Below are 18,950 nucleotides of genomic sequence, written 5' to 3' on the forward strand. Positions count from 1 at the left end.
GCAGCACACAGGCAGTGACCTGGCATATAAGAGAAGGGTGCTTGGAGTCTATCTGAAGAATGACTTGAAGAAGTGCTCTGCTAAAGTGGTATTCAGTTCTTGATACCTCTAACAAAGGAGTAATGTTGTGGAAATGTATGAACCCAATCCCACATAGTTGCCCTACAGATCTCAGAGATTGGTACACTTTTTAAAGAAGCCACAGAATCTGCCTGGGTCCAGGTGGAGTGGGCACTGATCTAAACCAGCTAGCTCAGTATACTCTGATGCAACTGGAAATCCATTTAGATATTAATCTATCCAGATATACTTATGAAAACTATGAATAATCTTGAAGAATTCCTGAAAGTGAATGATAGTGCCCTAAGCACATGCAGGGTATGCAGTATGGCTTCCCCGTAGCTAGAGAGGGGCATAAGAAAAAAAGGACAGTGCCACGCTGGTACTAGACAATCAGGTATTACTTAGTCAGACAGAAGTCTGAGACTACTTTCAGCAAGATTTTAGAGTGAGGCCTAAAGGCCACCTTATCCTTATGTAATATATGTATATTGTGTAATATACTATATTGTGCATCAGTCATAGTAATAGTAATACGTGCCTATATTTCTCCTTCTCTTTGAGTAGATGTTATTGCCACAAGGAAGGCTATCTTCATGGATAAATAATAAAGTGAGCACATAGCTAGAGATTCAAAAGGGTGGGCAATCAATCCCACTAGGACTATCTTAGAGATCTCAAGCAGGAGAAGGCTCCTTAACTGGATGAAACAGATGCATATGGCCCTTAAGGAATCTAGCTACTGTCAGTTGGGAGAATGCTGTGTGACCCAGAATGAGAGGGATGGTTGGCTACCCAGTGTACTCTTAAAGAGCTTATAAACAGTCATGAATTTTCCAGCAATAAAAGGTAATTCAAAATAGCAGATATCTCAGTGTCTAAGGGAGCTAATTGATGTTGCTAGGTCCAAATAGGAAATCTTTTCCACTTTGCCAAATATGTAAGTCTAGTAGAGTCTTTTCTATTGTGGATTAACATACACTGGATCACTGCAGAGCAACTCCTCTCAACGATGGTTTGCTAGTCTTCATCTAGGCTGTCAAGTGTAATGAATCAGAGTCTGGATGGAGGATCTACCCATCGTTCTTGGAGATTATGTCTGGAAGAGAGAAGGGTACTGGATAGATTAATCAGGTCTGAGAACCAGAACTGTCTTGGCCAAGCCAGTACCAGCATGATCGTAACAGCTGCAGGCTTCCTTGGGACCTGTGCTCAGGAGTCCAAAGGTCTAGGGCCTGGAGATGGTCCAGGTGAAGTTCCAACTCGAGTGTGGAATCATTTGTCACTAGTGTCTTAGATGGCAATGGTGGGGAAAAGGATAGTCCTTCTACCAGTTTAATGACAACAGGACTTCTGGGGGACCTGCATCTTTATGACTATATCATCTTGTGGGAAGATACAAAGATTTCAACCATGTGACATAGGTGAAGACTGGCATACTGTATTATGTAAGTGCAGGAGGCCATGTGATCTAGAAGTCTGAGGTATGCTTGTCCTGAAGATTGAGGATGAGACTGTAAATGATTGTTGAGATCCATGATGGTGTTGAATCTGTCCTGAGGCAGATGAACCTTTGCTGTGGCAGACTATGAATTGTATCCTCTGGGTTGGTACCAATGCTGACTTTTATATGTTGACTTTGAGACCTCAGGCCGTGAAAAGCTGAAGTATTTGATGATTGGAGTTGGTCACATGTGGTGTGAGTTCTCAAGAATAAACCAATCGCTGAGGTATGATACACCTGGATCTCTTGCTTTCTCAGGTGAGCCATCACCAGTGCCAAGCATTTTATGAATACTGTTGTTGCTGCTGGTAGTCCGAATGGAAGAACTCTATATTGATAATAGGAATTTCCCACTTGGAATCTCAGGTCATTCTAATGAGCTCGATCAATTGTTATGTGAAAGTAGTGAACTTGGAAGCTGAGAGCTGCAAACCACTCCTGGGGATCTAAGCAGGGGGTTATAGAGACTAGTGTTACCATCCTGAACTTGGGACAGCTAAATGCCTTGCTCCAAATCCAAACTTGGGCACCAGCCTCCCTTTTTCTTTGGAATTAGAAAATAATGGGAGTAAACCCCATTCCTTCTGCATTCTACAAGCACTTCTTCCACTGCTTCAAGACTTAGAATTGATTCCACTTGTAGCTGTAACAGTCTCTCGTAGGAAAAGAGATGAGATGGGGGGTAGGAAGGGTCTGAAATTGTATGGAATATGATGATCGCTAAGACCCAATGGTCTGTGGTGCTGAAAAAATAAAGTAAATGGTTTCCAAAAGGAGAAGAGGAGTGAAAAAAGATCCTAGGTGTTATAAATGGCTCCTGACCAAGGCATCAAATCAGCTGCCTTGAAGCTGTTGCAGTGAGTGGCTGACAAAGAGGAGAGAAAGGACATCTCTTTTTTGGCACCTCTGCTGAATATAGGAGCTCTGCTTGGAGTAGATCTGGTGCAGATGTGGTTACTTCGCAAAGATCTTAAAGGTACTTGTGAGTTGGCTGAAACTCAGAATTTCTGGTTCATGGGAAATTCTGACATTTTGAAATTTGGTTTTAATCTGATTCTATGGCTGTTTGTACTTCTCTAGGTATGCCAGAAACATTAACCACAAGGACTTCCTCACAGCAATAGATGTGGCCATGGACTTAACTGTTGTGTCTGAGATACAGCCTCAGCTCTCCAGACTAGTACAGCATGGTAAGAAGGGTGTGCTGACTTCAGAGACTAATGACTTGCCTTAAACTGCAGCGAAGAGTGTAAGCCTTGCTGACGTTTTGCTTTCTTGAACAACCTGAAAATGCCCATCATTAAGTGGCATCACCACATCACAAGAAGACTGTTCTTAAAACCAGGAGACTCCAGTTCAGCCATAAGGGTTGGAACCCAGTACTGAGGAAGCCTCACAAACTAAGGAATTTTTTTACAATTTTTTTTAAAGGGGTGGGTGGGGGGGGAGACAATAATTAACCCATTAACACTAAACTTACTAACACTTCCTGCCTTTTATGCATTCCAGGCAGCAGGACATACAGGGTGCAAGCACAACCCCAGTGGACACTGCTAGCCAAAGAATCCAAGCTTGAGCACAGGGAGTGGACACGGAAAACAAATCTACATGGACAAGGACCGAAGAAGAATCTGGATTTTCACACAATGAGAGTTATTTCTGACTAATGTGAGGATATTTTTCCTCTAATTTCTTTCCCTTCTCCCTCAGATGAGTAAAGAGCATTAGGTATTTTTAACCGTTTCCTCAAAGGCTTTGTTCATTCTTTTTGAGAGCACACAATGAGCCAAGCTTAGGAGTTCTGTAGGAATGAGCTTTATATACATCCACATATTTTGTCCCACTCATACTTACCAACCAGTCCAATAATTTTATTAATGAAAAAAAGTATTTGTGTAATGTTTTGAAGAAATAATTAATTTTTGATACACTTCATTATCTGAAATAGTAAATAAAAAAAGTGAAGAATGGTGGGACAAAACAATAGCTATTTAGGTATAGGAGAATCTGGTTCCCTCTAGTGGTATGTTTTATAGTAGCATTGATCCAGATTAGGAAAAAATGGATGTAGTGACAGCAGTTGTATGCAGTGTTGTTGTAGCCATGTTGGTCCCAGAATACTGGAAACATAAGGTGGGTCAGATAATATATTTTATAGGACCAATTTCCATTGGTGAAAGAGACACGTTTTTGAACTTGTTTCCTTCACCAACAGAAGTTGGTCCAACAAAAGACATTACCTCACCCACTTTCTCTCTGTAATGAGAGCAGCACATTTTAGAAACTTAGATATTTAGAAAAAAAAACCAAAACAAAATGAACAGTTTTTTCTGCCTTCAGCACCAATACTTTCCATTGATGTCTGGAAGTGTGATATTTTCACATGTAATATTTTTTGTTAATTGAAGAAATCCCCTCATTTTATACTTTCACATCTGTTGATAGAACTCATGCTATTTGCTTCTTCTTTACACTTGCCTTTCTAGAATGAGAATCAACCATTCTAGATTAATGGCTCATGACAAACTGTTTAACAATACTGTACATGAATGCTGCTGAGTTTGCCTTAATGCTGTTAGCCAACGTTATTCTTGTCTACTCCAGGGTGCTATACACGGTGGTAAGCAAAGTTGTACTGAGCACAATTTGGTGATTAAAAAAAGGATCTGAAATTTGAAAATTTCCTCTGCAAATAAACTAAGTTAAAAGTTTGTGCTCCCCCTTATTTCCTACAAACCTGGGAAAGTAATAGAAGTTCAAAGTCTTCACCAAGTGATGACATTTGAAACCTTTCAATTTAATGTCTGAAATAGACCCTTTCTCCAATTAGTTACTGTTTGAGAATCTCTTGACAAGTCACTGTATTTGAATGGATGAACAAGATTATCTGATAATATGAATATATTTTACCTGAGATGTCATCATCTTCATTCCAGCCTGGACGATTCCCTCTTTCTTCCACTATTGTGCCTGTCTTCTTCTTTAATAAATATTGACGACCAATTGTCATCTTCCCTGCACGTTTGGCTCCTTTCACAAGTGTTTTTGAGAAGGTGCTAGAATTCAGAAAAAAATAACAATGCCTGATCTCAAAATGTAGGTAAAATACAACAGTTATATTTAACTCTCACTAATATTCAGTATCTGTGTCGGTATACCAAATACACTTTTAGGATGTATCTTCTCACTCACACAAAGCATGCTTAACAATTTTTCATTTAATTTCAAGAAAGAAAAGTGAGGTCAGGACCTCAGAAAATGGGCTCCTAAAATTTTAAATTCCTAGTCCTAGGATTTAGGAGAATGTGCTGTTGCTACACTATGCCAACTGTGTCCAATAGTAAAGAATAAACAACCATCTTCTGTTTGTAGGTTTTAATTTTGTTGGAAATATAACAAATAAATCTTCCTGGTTAACAGACTGAAGACATGAAAAAAGAAGCCCCCTAAAAATCTCTGTATTCCAGAATTATGTTGGGATTCTAGTCCACTGAGCCAATAAGACACTAATCAATAGAAGAACACATGAATTACCACTCTGTAACAGACTAATAATCTACCTAGTCTAGTAAGGTGCCTAATAATGGAGTATAACATATTCATAGATTCCAAGTCCAGAAGGGACCATTGTGATAATCTAATCTGACCGTCTGTTTAACACAGGTCAGAGAACCGCCTCAAAATAATTCCTAAATCATATCTTTTAGAAAAAAACAAACAAACAATCTAAATTAAAAATTGTGATGAAGAATCCACCAAGATCCTTGGTAAATTGTTCCAGTGATTAATTACCCACATTGTTAAAACCTTACACCTTATTTCCAGTCTGATTTGTTGAGTTTCAGCTTTCTGCCATTGGACCATGTTTTATCTTTCTCTACTATATTGAAGAGCCCATTATTAAATATCTGTTCCCCATGTAGCCACATATAAACTCTGATCAAGTCAGCCCTTTATCTTCTCATTGTTAAGCTAAATAAATTCAGCTCCTTAAATCTATCACTATAAAGCATGTTTTCTAATGCTTTAATCATTCACGTGGCTTTTCTTTGAACCCTCTTCAATTGATCAACACCCTTCTTGAACTGTGGACACCAAAACTGGATGCAGTATTCCAGCAGTTCTGAATTTTTTTTTCCCAGAGTCATTGCTTCCCAGGATAGAGTCCCCCATCCTGTAAATATGGCCTACATTCTTTGTTCTTACATGTGTATGTTTATATATAGCTGTAGTAAATATATATTATTTGCTTGCACCCAGCTTGCCAAGTGATCCAGATTGCTCTATTTTTGTGTTGCCTGTAATTTTCACCAGTGATAATTTTAGTTTTTTTCCAGGTCATTGATTAAAATTTTCAATAGAGTAGGGCCAAAAACTGATATATGTGGGATGCCACTTGAAACACATACTCAATCACAATTTTCCATTTGCAGTTACACTTTGAGACCTAGCAGTTGGTCAGTTTTTAATCCATTTAGTGTTCGCCATGTCATTTTTATATCATTCTAGTTTTTCAACCAAAATGTTGTGTGGTACCAAGTCAAATGCCTTACAGAAGTCTAAGTATTAACACTATTACCTTTATCAGCCAAACTTGTAATCTCAAATTAGTTTGACAAGATTTATTTTCCATAAAATCAAGGCAATAATTATATTACCCCTCTTCAATTCTTTATTAATTGAGCCCTGTATCAGCTGCTCCATTATCATGCCTGGGCTTACAATTACCCAGGTCATACTTTCTATCTTTTAAAAATACTGGAACAACATTAGCTTTCTTCCAGTCTTCTGGAAATACAGCAGTATTCCAAGACTTACTGAAAATCAAAATTTATCAATCATTCAGTTTGCTCCTCAGCCAGTTCTCTCAGAACTCTTGAATGCTTTGAATGGACCTGCTTCAAAGGAAGACTAAAAAACCCAAACTCTACATTACAGATCTCTAGAACAACTGCATAATACCATCCCATGAGCGTAAATTTCTTTTTACCTATATTGGTAACCAATCCATACTCTGAAGTATGAGGAGCCTCTTTATATGTTGCCATAGAATTAATATAACTGCAGATGTTATTCATATAAATTCCTGACTGTATGCTTTGAATCTTATTACAGTAATTTCTTCCAAATTTCCTAAGGCAAGTATTTCAACAGGTTATTTATACATTTTTACTACCAAATTCATACATATTTTTACACTAGGTAGCTTTTGTTTGGCATACCTATGTACCGTACTTGACAGAAACTACATAATTCAGCTTTATTGAGGACTACTTAAATGAACTTGCAATTTTGGAAAGCCATAAAAAATGACACAGAATTCAATGCACTGAACTAACAATAAACAAGAATATCAATAATAAATTCATTTTAAAGAAAACAGATTATACCTTACCGAAAGGAAGTGTTCTTTTCTTTTTGCTTTGGCAAGATTATCTGCGGTGCAGTTTGCCCAGCTGCAAAAGCAAAGGTGCTAAAGATGGACTGGGGATAACGGAACTTCATTAGCTGTTTCCTAAATATTTCTACCACTTCAGGACTCACTTCCTCATCAAATGCTACTTTAATTAACTGCAAATAAAAATACATAACATGTTAGAGACTGGAAATAATTTAATACGGCAACTTTTGAGATCAAAGAAAATGAAAACGATCCCACAAAGGAAGTAAAATAATATATTAATAAATAAACAGAAATATGTATATGTTACTGATTATGGCAATTCATTTTATCCATTTTTACTTTATTTTTAAAATTTTATATTCTAATGCCAAAATACTTCCACTTTGTGGTGTCTGGAATTCCCATAAAATTAAGACAAAACATCTGAGCAAATCTAAGTTGCAGCTTTTGCACTAACATTTCTACACTAGTTAAAACACTACCCATATTTTCTTGCTACTGGGATGGCAAGGGCTGGAAGAGCTCTGGTGGGCCAGGTCCTTGAGGCTAGACAGGACGACACTGGTAAAAGACTGATACTCTAATTTAAAGACTCTTTCATTATACTATAAAATTCTAGCATTCAAAAATTACCACAACTATCCTTCCATATTCCATTCGTTTCAATTCATTCCTTACCTTGCAAAGCCTAGAAAACTGTGCTAGTAGCAAAGCATGATAACCAAATCTGACCCTTGGAAAAGGAAGTGCTTTGCACTATCCACACCGATCTCTTTCCAGTCAAAATATGGCTTTTATACAGTTTAAAGGGAGCCCTGTCCCAAAATCCTTAGGCAGAGGGATGATGGGCAACTTTTATATCTTGAGGATGAGTAATAAAGGAGAGGGAAAATGAGGGTATGTAAAAGGAACAAAAAGAACTTCAATGGTGAGGATAAACAAAATAAACATTTCTGAGGTATTTGTTATTTTAAAAGTCACAAGATTAAGTTACTTTTTATATGTCTTTTGTTTACCGTATGCAAGGCATATCTGGTCCTTCGCTTTCATTTCACTTACTTTAGTATTTTCTCTCTAAATGGCTAATAATTCTGTTGTTTTAGGACCTCCTTGAAATGAGGTCTTGAATATTCAGAGGTCACCCTGATATGACATTTTAAATACATTAAAATAATATAGCTGCAGCCATTCTCCCTCGATAGTCATAATTAATACACAAAGCAGAGAGGGGGTCTATTTCATATAATATTGAACACTGGCTGTTAGAAAAGGACAGAAAGTAAACCGTTTGCTGGTTGGTTTTGTTTTTATAATCTAAAATGAAACTATATTAAACAAAAGCAGAGATTATATTTGACCAGAGTCCAGAACCAGAAACTTTGAGTTGTGTCTGCATTTAGCATACTATTGAAGGGTGTTAGAAATTTTATTGTTACTGTTAGTCTCCAAAAAGAGCTTTGGAAAACAAAAGGCTTCACAGTTACTGTTTTACTTGAAAGGCATATAAGAGTGACTCCTTAAATTGTTAATAAAATCCATTCATTTGTATAGGTTAATGTATATGAGAGGAATATTATGTTACACAGTGTCTTGAGACCCCTCCAATACCATGGACTTCACCAAGAACTGGGGACACTCAGCTGCTCCCAGGGGCTAGGATGTTAGTTGCAGCAGGTTATTTTGATGACATCATAATTTCAGGTGTTTTACAAAGCATAAAGAATAAAGCACTCCATCCTACCTGAAATGATGATGAGGTGATCTGCAGTCCTTCGTGCATATTCTGTTGCAACTGGTTCTGTATAGTAATTTTCTTCTCCTTCATAATAGATGCAATGGGAAAGCTCCGGATCACTGTCTGTTCTCCAGCTAAGTACCATAGAATCATTTACAGACATATTAGGTCATGGAATCATATCTGATTTAGTTATATTTTACTTTGAACAGGTGTTAATGAATGGGTGCAAAGAAATGGAAAATAAGGCACATGATCTTGGCCAGAAGGCAATAACAATCCAGAATTCACTTTAGGCAAAAGGCTCTAAAGCAGGTGATAAATTCCCAAAATATGACATACAACCCAACATTCAGTTAACTAACACTCGTTTTTCCTATTTGACATTAATTAGGATGATTGGAAAAATATTTTTTCATTCTCTCTTTCTAAATGGTGGAAATGACAGAAAAAACTATTTGGCTGCAGTCCAAAAATCTGTCTCTAACTACTAGTAATCTGTCATTACATTCTGAAGTTTATATATAATTGATATGCCTTAGTTTCATTATATAAAAACTATGAAGTTTATGTATTTACATTTTTGCTTGATAAATGAATTTGTTTAATAAAGTAACTAAAACAGAGATTTTAAAACAAGAAAATCTGATCTTTAGAACTACTACACTTCCCATGACATAATTAAACACAATATTTAATCCAGTAATGATTGTTGATGGGAAAAAGTAAACTCCATTACACAGGGTTTTCAATATGTCCAAGATAATTGCTTTTTCAATTTCTACCATTCAGAGTCACTCCTTAGTTTTTGATTACTGCACTTTTATTAGTCTGTGCTATTTTTAAAAAAGTTTGAACATATGCAGACCTTTCAGTTCAGGAATTTATCTCCCCCTTACTGTTAAAGTCCTCAACTACAAGCCCCCATCCTGACATGGCTCATCACTTGACATATGACTCCACTAAACAAGATATTAATCTTTAGCCATTAATGATATTTTTGTACTTCTCTAGTACAGAGTACACTTCTGTAGGTTTCACAAAACCTCCATAAAATAGCATTTTACAAATGAGGATAGTGAGGCCCAGAGAAACTAAATGACTTGTCCAAACCAAACAGCAAGTCTGTGGGAGTGCCAGGAATATACCCAAGTGTCCTGACTGCCAATCTTCAGCTTTAACCACTATACAACATTCCCTCACTCTTGTGATAACACTACTGAACTGTTTCACCTTGTGCACGTGACACCGTAAATGACTGCTTCTGTCTGCTTCTTGGAGCAGCTAGTCATGGTACCCACAAGAGGAGAGGTAATTCTTGATTTAGTCCTAAGCGGAGCACAGGATCAGGTCCAAGAGGTGAATATGGCTGGATCGCTTGGTAATAGTGACCATAATATAATTAAATTTAACATCTCTGTGGCGGAGAAAACACCATAGCAGGCCAACACGGTGGCATTTAATTTCAGAAAGGGGAACTACACAGAAAATGAGGAGGGTAGTTAAACAGAAATTAAAAGGTACAGTACCAAAGGTAATATCCCTGCAAGACACCATAATAGAGGTTCAACTTAAATGTACACCCCAAATTAAAAAACACAGTAATAGAACAAAAAAAGAGCCACCGTGTCTAAACAACAAAGTAAAAGAAGCAGTGAGAGACAAAAAGGCATCCTTTAAAAAGTGGAAGTTAAATCCTAGTGAGCAAAAGAGAAAGGAGCATAACTCTGGCAAATGAAGTGTAAAAATAAAATTTGGAAGGCCAAAAAAGAATTTGAAGTGCAGCTAGCCAAAGACTCAAAAAGTAATAACCATTTTTTTATAAAGTACATCAGAAGCAGGAAGCCTGTTAAACAACCAGTGGAGCCACTGAACGATTGAGATGCTAAAGGACGATAAGGCCATTGTGGAGAAACTAAATGAATTCTTTGCATTAGTCTTCATGGTTGAGGATGTGAGGGAAATTCCCAAACCTGAGCCATTCTTTTTAGGCAACAAATCTGAGGAACTGTCTCAGATTGAGGAGTCATTAGAGGAGGTTTTAGAACAAACTGACGAACTAAACAGTAATAAGCACCAGGACCAGATGGTGTGAAACTGCAGGACTACTAACTGTAGTCTGTAACCTATCTTTTAAATCAGCTTCTGTACAAATGACTGGAGCATAGCTAATATGATGCTAATTTTTAAAAAGGGCTCCAGAGGTGACCATGGCAATTACAGGCTGGTAAGCCTGACTTCAATACCAGGCAAACTGGTTGAAACTATAGATTATTAGGGTTGGAAGGGACCTCAGGAGATCATCTAGTCCAACCCCCTGCTCAAAAAGCAAGACCAATCCCCAAATGGCCCCCTCAAGGATTGAACTCACAACCCTGGGTTTAGCAGGCTAATGCTCAAATCACTGAGCTATCCCTCCTCCCTATAGTAGGAAACAAAATTGTCAGACACATAGATGAACATAATTTGTTGAGGAACAGTCAACAGGCTTTTTGTGAAGAGAAATCATGCCTCACCAATCTACTAAAATTCTTTGAAGGGGTCAACAAGCATGTGGACAAGGGGGATCCAGTGGATATAGTATATTTAGATTTTGAGAAAGCCTTTGACAAGGGCACTCCCCAAAGGCTCTTAAGCAAAGTAAGCAGCCACGAGATAAGAGGGAAGGTTCTCTCATGGATTGATAACTGGTTAAAAGATAGGAAACAAAGGGTAGGAATAAATGGTCAGTGTTCCGAATGGAGAGGTGTGTCCCCCAGGGGTCTGAACTAGGCCCAGTAGTATTTAACAGATTCATAAATGGTCTAGAAAAAGGGGTAAAAAGTGAGGTGGCAAAATTTGCAGATGATACAAAACTACTCAAGATAGTTAAGTCCCAGGCAGAGTGCATAGAGCTACAAAAGGAGCTCTCAAAACTGGGTGACTGGGCAACAAAATGGCAGATAAAATTCAATGTTGATAAATGCAAAGTAATGCACACTGGAAGACATAATCCCAACGATACATATAAAATGATAGGGTCTAAATGAGCTGTTACCACTCAAGAAAGAGATCTTGGAGTCACTGTGGATAGTTCTATGAAAACATCCACTCAATGTGCAGCGGCAGTCAAAAAAGCAAACAGAATGTTGGGCATCATAGGAAAGAGATAGATAATAAGACAGAAGATATCATAGTGCCTCCATATAAATCCATTGTACATCCACATCTTGAATACTGCGTGCAAATGTGGTCACCCTGTCTGAATAAAGATATATTGATATTGGAAGATTCAGAAAAGAGCAACAAAAATGATTAGGGTATGGAACGGCTGCTGTATGAGGAGAGCTTAATAAGACTGGGACTTTTCAGCTTGGAAAAAAGATGACTAAGGAGGGATATGATAGAGGTCTATAAAATCATGACTGGTGAGGAGAGAGTAAATAAGGAAGAGTTATTTATTCCTTCTCATAACACAAGAACTAGGAGCCACCGTATGAAATTAACAGGCAGCAGATTTAAAACAACCAAAAAGAGGTATTTTTTCACACAGTGCACAGTCAACCTGCGGAACTCCTTACCAGAGGATGTTGTGAAGGCCAAGACTATAACAGGGTTCCAAAAAGAACTAGATAAATTCATGGAGAATACGTCCATCAAAGGCTATTTGCCAGGATGGGCAGGAATGGTGTCCCTAGCCTCTGTTGGCCAGAAGCTGGGAATGTGCGACAGGGGATGGATCACTTGATGACTACCTTTTCTGTTCAATCCCTCTGAGGCATCTGGCAATGGCCACTATCGGAAGACAGGATACTGGCTAGAGGGACCTTTGGTCTGACCCAGTATGGCTGTTCTTATCTTAGGTATGAACAGAAAACTCAAAGTATATTTTTATTGTATTTTAAGTAAATAGGGCCCCAAAGGCCTACTGTAACATGGGAACAATGCTAAATTCAGTACCTAAAAACTCAGGTGGATATTTGAATTGCAGATAAATTAAAATGTAACATCAAAAATAAATATCATTGTATTTAGAGATAAAGTCAAGAATCTAGGTGCATGGTCTATTTCTGCATAGATGATCAACATGAATTAAATTAATACTTAACTGAATTCTTAGCAGTTTTCTGTTGGGTAGATCTGTTTTGATGATCTTGCTTAAATAAACTGCAGGGCCAGTTGAAGGTCTCTCATACCTGCCAGACCATAAATTATTCTGATCTTAGTAAGAAAGCCCATACCTAATTGATCATGAGGAGTGCCTTTAAATATAATTCTGTATGTGGTAAGGAACAAGGCTCCTTCTGCTGGGAGAATGTTGGGACCTCCAAGCAATCCTCCTGTTGCTTCCTCTCTCCCATCAGGATCCAGCAGCACGCGGAGACCTTCACACACAAACTCTTCTCCTGGCAGCAAAGCAGGTCGCAGAATCTTAGGCTGAGGTCAAATATAAGAATTTTAAACGTAAGTGTAATGTACAGTATAACACTGGAATCTACCAAAGTGGTATTTGACAAGAAAAATTTAAATTCAAAACTGTTATGAGACTGACTCTGTGAGAGGCTGAGTTTGGACTCAACTCAGTGAAATGGGTCTTAACAAGTAGTTGGCATGCAAACACTTTATGTTCAGAGATTTGGCTCTGCTACTTTGACAAGTTCATATTTCATGAGACCAAAGCCAATCAATTTATTTAACACTGGTGGAAAATTTCTTGATTATACTGTTCAGTGATCAGACGTCTCTTCATAATATTAGAAAAAGGAAGGTTGAAGCCATGCCAAACTGTGTATGATTCCAATATGTGTAACCAATACAAACACCTTTTATAATACTTACCTTCTGTATTGGTGGTAGTCTTCTACTCTCTCGATGGACGGCCTCCAGAGTCTCAATATGCATTGCTACAATCCCTGGGAATCAGTGACATCATAAATTAAACCTCACACAATGTAAGAAAGAGTAAAAGAAACTAAACATAACTCCACTGTTTTGAAATCCTACAGTTAAACTGTCAAGGAAAAACAGCATAGATGTCATCAATGGCTATTTGGAATTCATCAATGATTACAGTCTAGGAAACAAACTCATAAATTATACTGAAAACAACAAACCAAAAATACACTTCCACTGGAAAATATCAGTTCCCAGAGAAAGAAGTGACAATTTTGCAAATTTACATTTTTTTTAACCAGTTCTTACCTGGTATCATGCAATGAAGACTCTTGATGTGATCCTGTGTAACTCCACTCTCTGTACATACTTTGTCTATAAATCTGGTGATGAAGCGCACAACTGCATTGGCAATATCATTGTTCTCAGAGTCTTCAAACCCACTTTCGGTGTCATAGCTCTCGGCAACACTGCCGGCAATACTACAGAAAAGGAAAAAAACTGCTAGTGTAAAAAAATCCAGTTAGCTAACTATAACACACAGAGAATAACTACCATATAATTTTTGTCTAATGAGTCTGCTGTATTCAGTGTAGCTAATTATATAGTCCACTTTGCCTCTACACTTCAAGCACAGTTTCAGATACTAACAATATAAACACCAGTGTATGCTGGTGCCACGTCTACAATAGCACTCCCACTGCTGGAGCTGCACTGGTGAATAAATAAAGTAGAAAACTTTCCTAACAAGTCTAGTATAGAAAGGAACAGTTCCTCAAAAAGGAAAATCCTTTAAGTCTGGTCCCATGTCTCCTCTTCATTATACTTAGCATCACTCACAGTCTATAATCCATGCTCAATAAAGAGAAGGATACTAACCCTGTGCAGTAACTGTGGTTCTTCAAGACGTGCATCTCCATGTGTGCTCCATCCTAGCTGTGCATGGGTCTCACGAGCCTCAGATTGGAGATTTTAGTTAGGAGTGCCTGTTCAGCCCACATATGCAGCCCATACAGTCCCATGCTCTGCACCGTAGCCATACAGAGCTGTGCAAGTGAACTGCCCTCAGTTTCTTCTGTACTGCCAAATTCCATCACAAAGAACTCGGGAGCAGAGGAGATAAGGGCAAGTAGTGGAGCACCCATAGGGACAGTCTGCTTCTCGAGTGTTTCTTGCTCTTTCTTGGCTGTGGTGAACAGGTCTTCTGTGTGATGCTCGAACACCAAAAAATGCAGTGGTGTGTAATGGGCTCTATCTCCCATCTGTGATCTTGTGAGGAGTGCCTACTGAGGGTATCTGCTGTGATGTTTTGCATGCCTGGAAAGTAAGCTGCTGAGATGCTGATCTGATTTAGAATGCACCAATTCCAAAGCCTCACTGCTCCAGAGCAAAGAGAATATGATCTCGCTCCCCTCTTGATGGTTGATATAAAACATGCATGACATGTCTGTCATAATCTTCACGTATTTCCCCTGATCAGTGGAAGAAAATGGAGACAGGCATTTCTGACTTGTTCAGAGTTCCAGTAAGATGATGTGTAGCATGGACTCAAGCGGTGACCACTTGCCTTGAGCAGTGAGTGTTTAGATGGGCTTCTCATCCCAAAAGGGATGTGCCCATTGTTATTATTGACATTGGAGATGATTGAGAAAAGGGGACCCATGCGAAAAATTTTAAGGGTCCTTCCACCAGTTAAAGGATTTTTTTCACGACTGAGGGCATCAAGAGTATTTTGTTCAAACTCTATTTGATTGGTGAATAAACAGTTCTGAGCCACCCCTCAAGGCAGCATATACGCTTTATCACAAAGGTATCAGCTGCCACATGTTCCATGGAGACAATCTCTAGATCATATCTAGGGGCTGATCTAGACTGTAGTGACTAAATTGGCTAGGGCTTTGAACCTGTGCGAAGGGAGGTATGCTTTGCCCACTACCACACTGAGGTAAGCTTCTATGAACTCCAGACTTTGCACTGGGGTTAAGGTGGAATTTTGGATGTTTAACTGTAGTCCCAGTCTGAGAAATAGGTCTATGGCTCTCTGAGTGGCCAGTGAGACTTCATTGTAGGAGAATCCCTCGAGCAGCCAATTCATCAAGGTATGGGAAAATCAGAATTCCTTGTCTGTGAACACGAGGAACCATCACTGAGAGAAATTTTTAGAACACTTTGGGTGCAGAGGAGAGACCGAATGGGAAAGCCTTGTATTAAAAATACTCTTGACGGACAGCAAAGTGTAGGAAGCTTCTGCGGAAGGAGTGAATCACTGTATGAAAGGAAGTAGGTCAAGGGCCGAGAACCAATCCCCTTTCTCCAGTGATGGAATTATTGCTGCAAGAATTATCATCTTGAATTCTGAATCTTTGCAAATCTGTTGAGTGATCTTAGATCCACAAAAGGTTTCCAGCCACAATTCTTCTTTGGAACCAGGAAGTACCTGGAATAAAACCCCATCCCTCTGTGTTGAGTAGGAACTGGTTCTATAGCACCCAAATTCAGGAGGAAGTCTATTTCCTGTCATCGGAGGAGCTTGTGAGAGGAGTCCCTGAAGAGGGATGGGGAAGCGGGTGGGATGGCTGGAGGGAAGTAAAGTGAATGGAGTATTCTGTTGATATGATCTCCAAAGCCCTCATGTTCATAGGGATATGTTCCCAAGCTCAGTGGAAGTGAGAAAGATGGTCACTAAAGTGAGAGAGAAGTACAGATTGCTGAAGTAGGTATGAGTGGGGATGGTAACTGAACACTTTGACCACCCTGTCAAAATTGGTGTGTCAAAATTGTGGGTTGTTAGATCAATGCCTGAGAAATAGGTGGACTCTTCTTTTGGAACTGTTGTCTCTTATGCTGGAGTCTGTTAAGGTACTTGGGAGGCAAGTAGGGTGACCAGATGTCCCGATTTTGTAGGGACAGTCCTGATTTGTGGGTCTTTTTCTTATAAATGCTCCTATTACCCCCCCACCCTAGAGACAGGTTGGTGGGGATTATCTGCCCTTCTCCCAGCGAGAAACACTAGGGGCCCTGTAGAATTGTAGCTGAGCTGCTCAAGGGTCCCAGTATAGCCAATGAGATGGTGCATATGGCATGGGTGGGAGGTGCCCAAAGGTGTCCATACCAGTGGGATGGAGTATGAGGATGTCTTTCAAGAAGATGTTCTGATTATCTGGAGGTCTCAGGAAAGAAGGTCCCTGATAATGGAAAGAAGAGCCAAGGACAGAAATCTGAGAGACTGATGAAAAGTCCCCATCATCTTCCTCATTGTCACTTTGTCAGGGAGGGACACCCTTAGAGATAGGTGTAGACTTCACTGGTACTAGGCAAATGTCCAGAGAGCAAGAGGTCCTCAATATCAAGAATCGGTGGGTGCCGAACAAAGGAGATTCAGATGTTTGTGTTACTGCCAGGTCCCCCAGGAATCAAAACTCTTGCAGTACTGAAACATTGGTTGGTGCCAAAAAGGCAGCCTAGGCAGAAGTAACTGTGGCAGAGGGAGTTAATGGTACTGAAGGTCTTATGCAGTATGATGACTGACCAGTAGGTGTTGTCTGGTTTTCTGCAGTGCCAAAATGCTAGATACTGAGGGCCTGGTAGACTCTGTCAGTACCAGAAGAGCTGATCATCATCTTCCTGCTGCTCCAGTCAACAGACAGTACTGATCTTCTGGAGCTAGAATCCTTAGAGTCCTTGGCCATGCTGGTGCTCATGGTACCTAAAGAACCTGCAGCCACGTGGAGCCTCCACCAAACTGGAGATCGATAGGTGTCGAAATGGTTGTCTGAACCAGAGACAATCTCTTTGAGGTAGATTCTCTACCCAGATAGCATGAAGACTGCTTCCTATAGTCCTTTTGAGACAATTCCAGAGACAACTTCTTTGATGCTCAAGGGGATGCACTGAGGAGACTGAGGCAGCTGACTTGCTTGAAGTTCATTGTACAGGGCGGGGTCCCTTGGTTGGGGTCAGAAGCTGGCCAGAGAGCTCTCTCCGTCATGAGAAGACATAACTGAGGTTCCTGTTCTTTCTTGCTCTTAATTATAATGCCAAGCAGGAATTACACTTTTGGGGAATGTACGACTCCCCAAGGCAATGGACATGCTGGGGATGCCTGTCACTCACCAGAAACACCTTCCAGCATGAAAGACAGCATTTCCAACCAGGAGAACTGGGCATGCCCTCCAGTGTTTAAGTTCCCCTGAGAGGCAAAAAAAGCTAAAAGGACAACAATCCTTACACTTATAATTAACTCTCTCCCCTGCCCCCGCACTCCCCTCTCTCTCTCTCTATAATATATTTTTTTTAAATTATATAATTACAACTAACTAATACAAAGCTAACACTAAGGACTAATGTTAACTAACTAGTAGATAAGAGAAAGGTAAGCTCAACTTGGACACTGTTGAGGTGCCATCACAGGCCGAGGTGGCTGAGAAGGAACTGAAGGCGGTTCACCTGCACAGCTGCATATATACATGGTGCAGAGCATGCGGCTCCATGGGTGCATGCATGGGCTGAATGGCACTGCTACCTAAAATCTCCAATCTGAGGTGCATGCACACCTAGAGTGGAGCGCCCATACAGACACTACTTGAAGAACATTAAAAAAACCCCTACCTTCAAAGAACAATTAGATTGCAAAGTCAAATATTCAGAAATTATTAAGTGCCAGAATGAAGGTGGAAACGTAATTCACTTCCCTTGTAAATATAAATTACATTCTTTAATCATATAATGTTTTTTCTACTGGACTCCTGCTTCATTCAGTGCATAGAATGGATGGTGCTCAGATAATTCAGGATTGTATAGTGAGTGGGGCTGTTTGTAGGACCTCAGATTCGGTTGTTGTGGAAGTTGGAAGGTGTGTACTGACTAACGCAAGGGATTGCAGGAAGAGAAAGAATCGTCTCCTGGAACAGTCAGTTGACTACTACCTTGGAGAATTGGATTCCACCTCTGACACTGCTATACAGTTCCTGTGAGATGCTAGGCAAGACACTTACACCAAATGTTTCACTGGTGGTCACAACTTGAGAGACAGCAGCGGCTTAATTTGCAGAAGGGCTGAGTACTCAAAACTGCAAGTGAAGATACTGTAATGGAAGCAGGTTTTCAACATATAAAGAACTCCTTTGTCTAGAATGATAATATTAAGTGTCCTAATTTACCAACAAGTCTGACTGCCCCTATGAAATGCATGTCATTTTAAGTGGCAGCAAATGATCTCTTATGTGTGAGAGGGTTGCCTTTCCCCAAGAAATGGCATGCAAAATAATAATTCAAATAATTTGCATTTCGTAGCTGTTCTAAGGAGTTAAGAAGAAAAGGAAGGTAGGGCAAGTGAAAAAATTAGAAAGAAAATTGAACTTAAAATTTCTATGTAG

General features: G+C 39.4%; 2 protein-coding genes across 7 annotated transcripts in view; one reads left to right on the top strand and one right to left on the bottom strand.

Moving 5' to 3' along the window:
- LOC127052012 (uncharacterized) overlaps positions 1-18,950 on the top strand; it is a 584,770-nt gene that overhangs the window by 145,003 nt on the left and 420,817 nt on the right. The window lies entirely within an intron of this gene.
- Positions 1-18,950, bottom strand: part of SBF2 (SET binding factor 2) — a 588,450-nt gene that overhangs the window by 98,549 nt on the left and 470,951 nt on the right. For all 6 annotated transcript variants that reach the window (XM_050954979.1, XM_050954981.1, XM_050954978.1 and 3 more), the window contains 6 exons: positions 13,885-14,057; positions 13,522-13,595; positions 12,924-13,119; positions 8,710-8,837; positions 6,960-7,135; positions 4,475-4,620 (listed from right to left, as the gene is read on the bottom strand). In XM_050954979.1, the coding sequence (XP_050810936.1) occupies positions 4,475-4,620; positions 6,960-7,135; positions 8,710-8,837; positions 12,924-13,119; positions 13,522-13,595; positions 13,885-14,057 (893 nt within the window). The remainder of the gene's footprint in view (positions 1-4,474; positions 4,621-6,959; positions 7,136-8,709; positions 8,838-12,923; positions 13,120-13,521; positions 13,596-13,884; positions 14,058-18,950) is intronic.

The sequence above is a fragment of the Gopherus flavomarginatus genome, chromosome 5 (assembly GCF_025201925.1).
Source record: "Gopherus flavomarginatus isolate rGopFla2 chromosome 5, rGopFla2.mat.asm, whole genome shotgun sequence".
NCBI lineage: Eukaryota > Metazoa > Chordata > Testudines > Testudinidae > Gopherus > Gopherus flavomarginatus.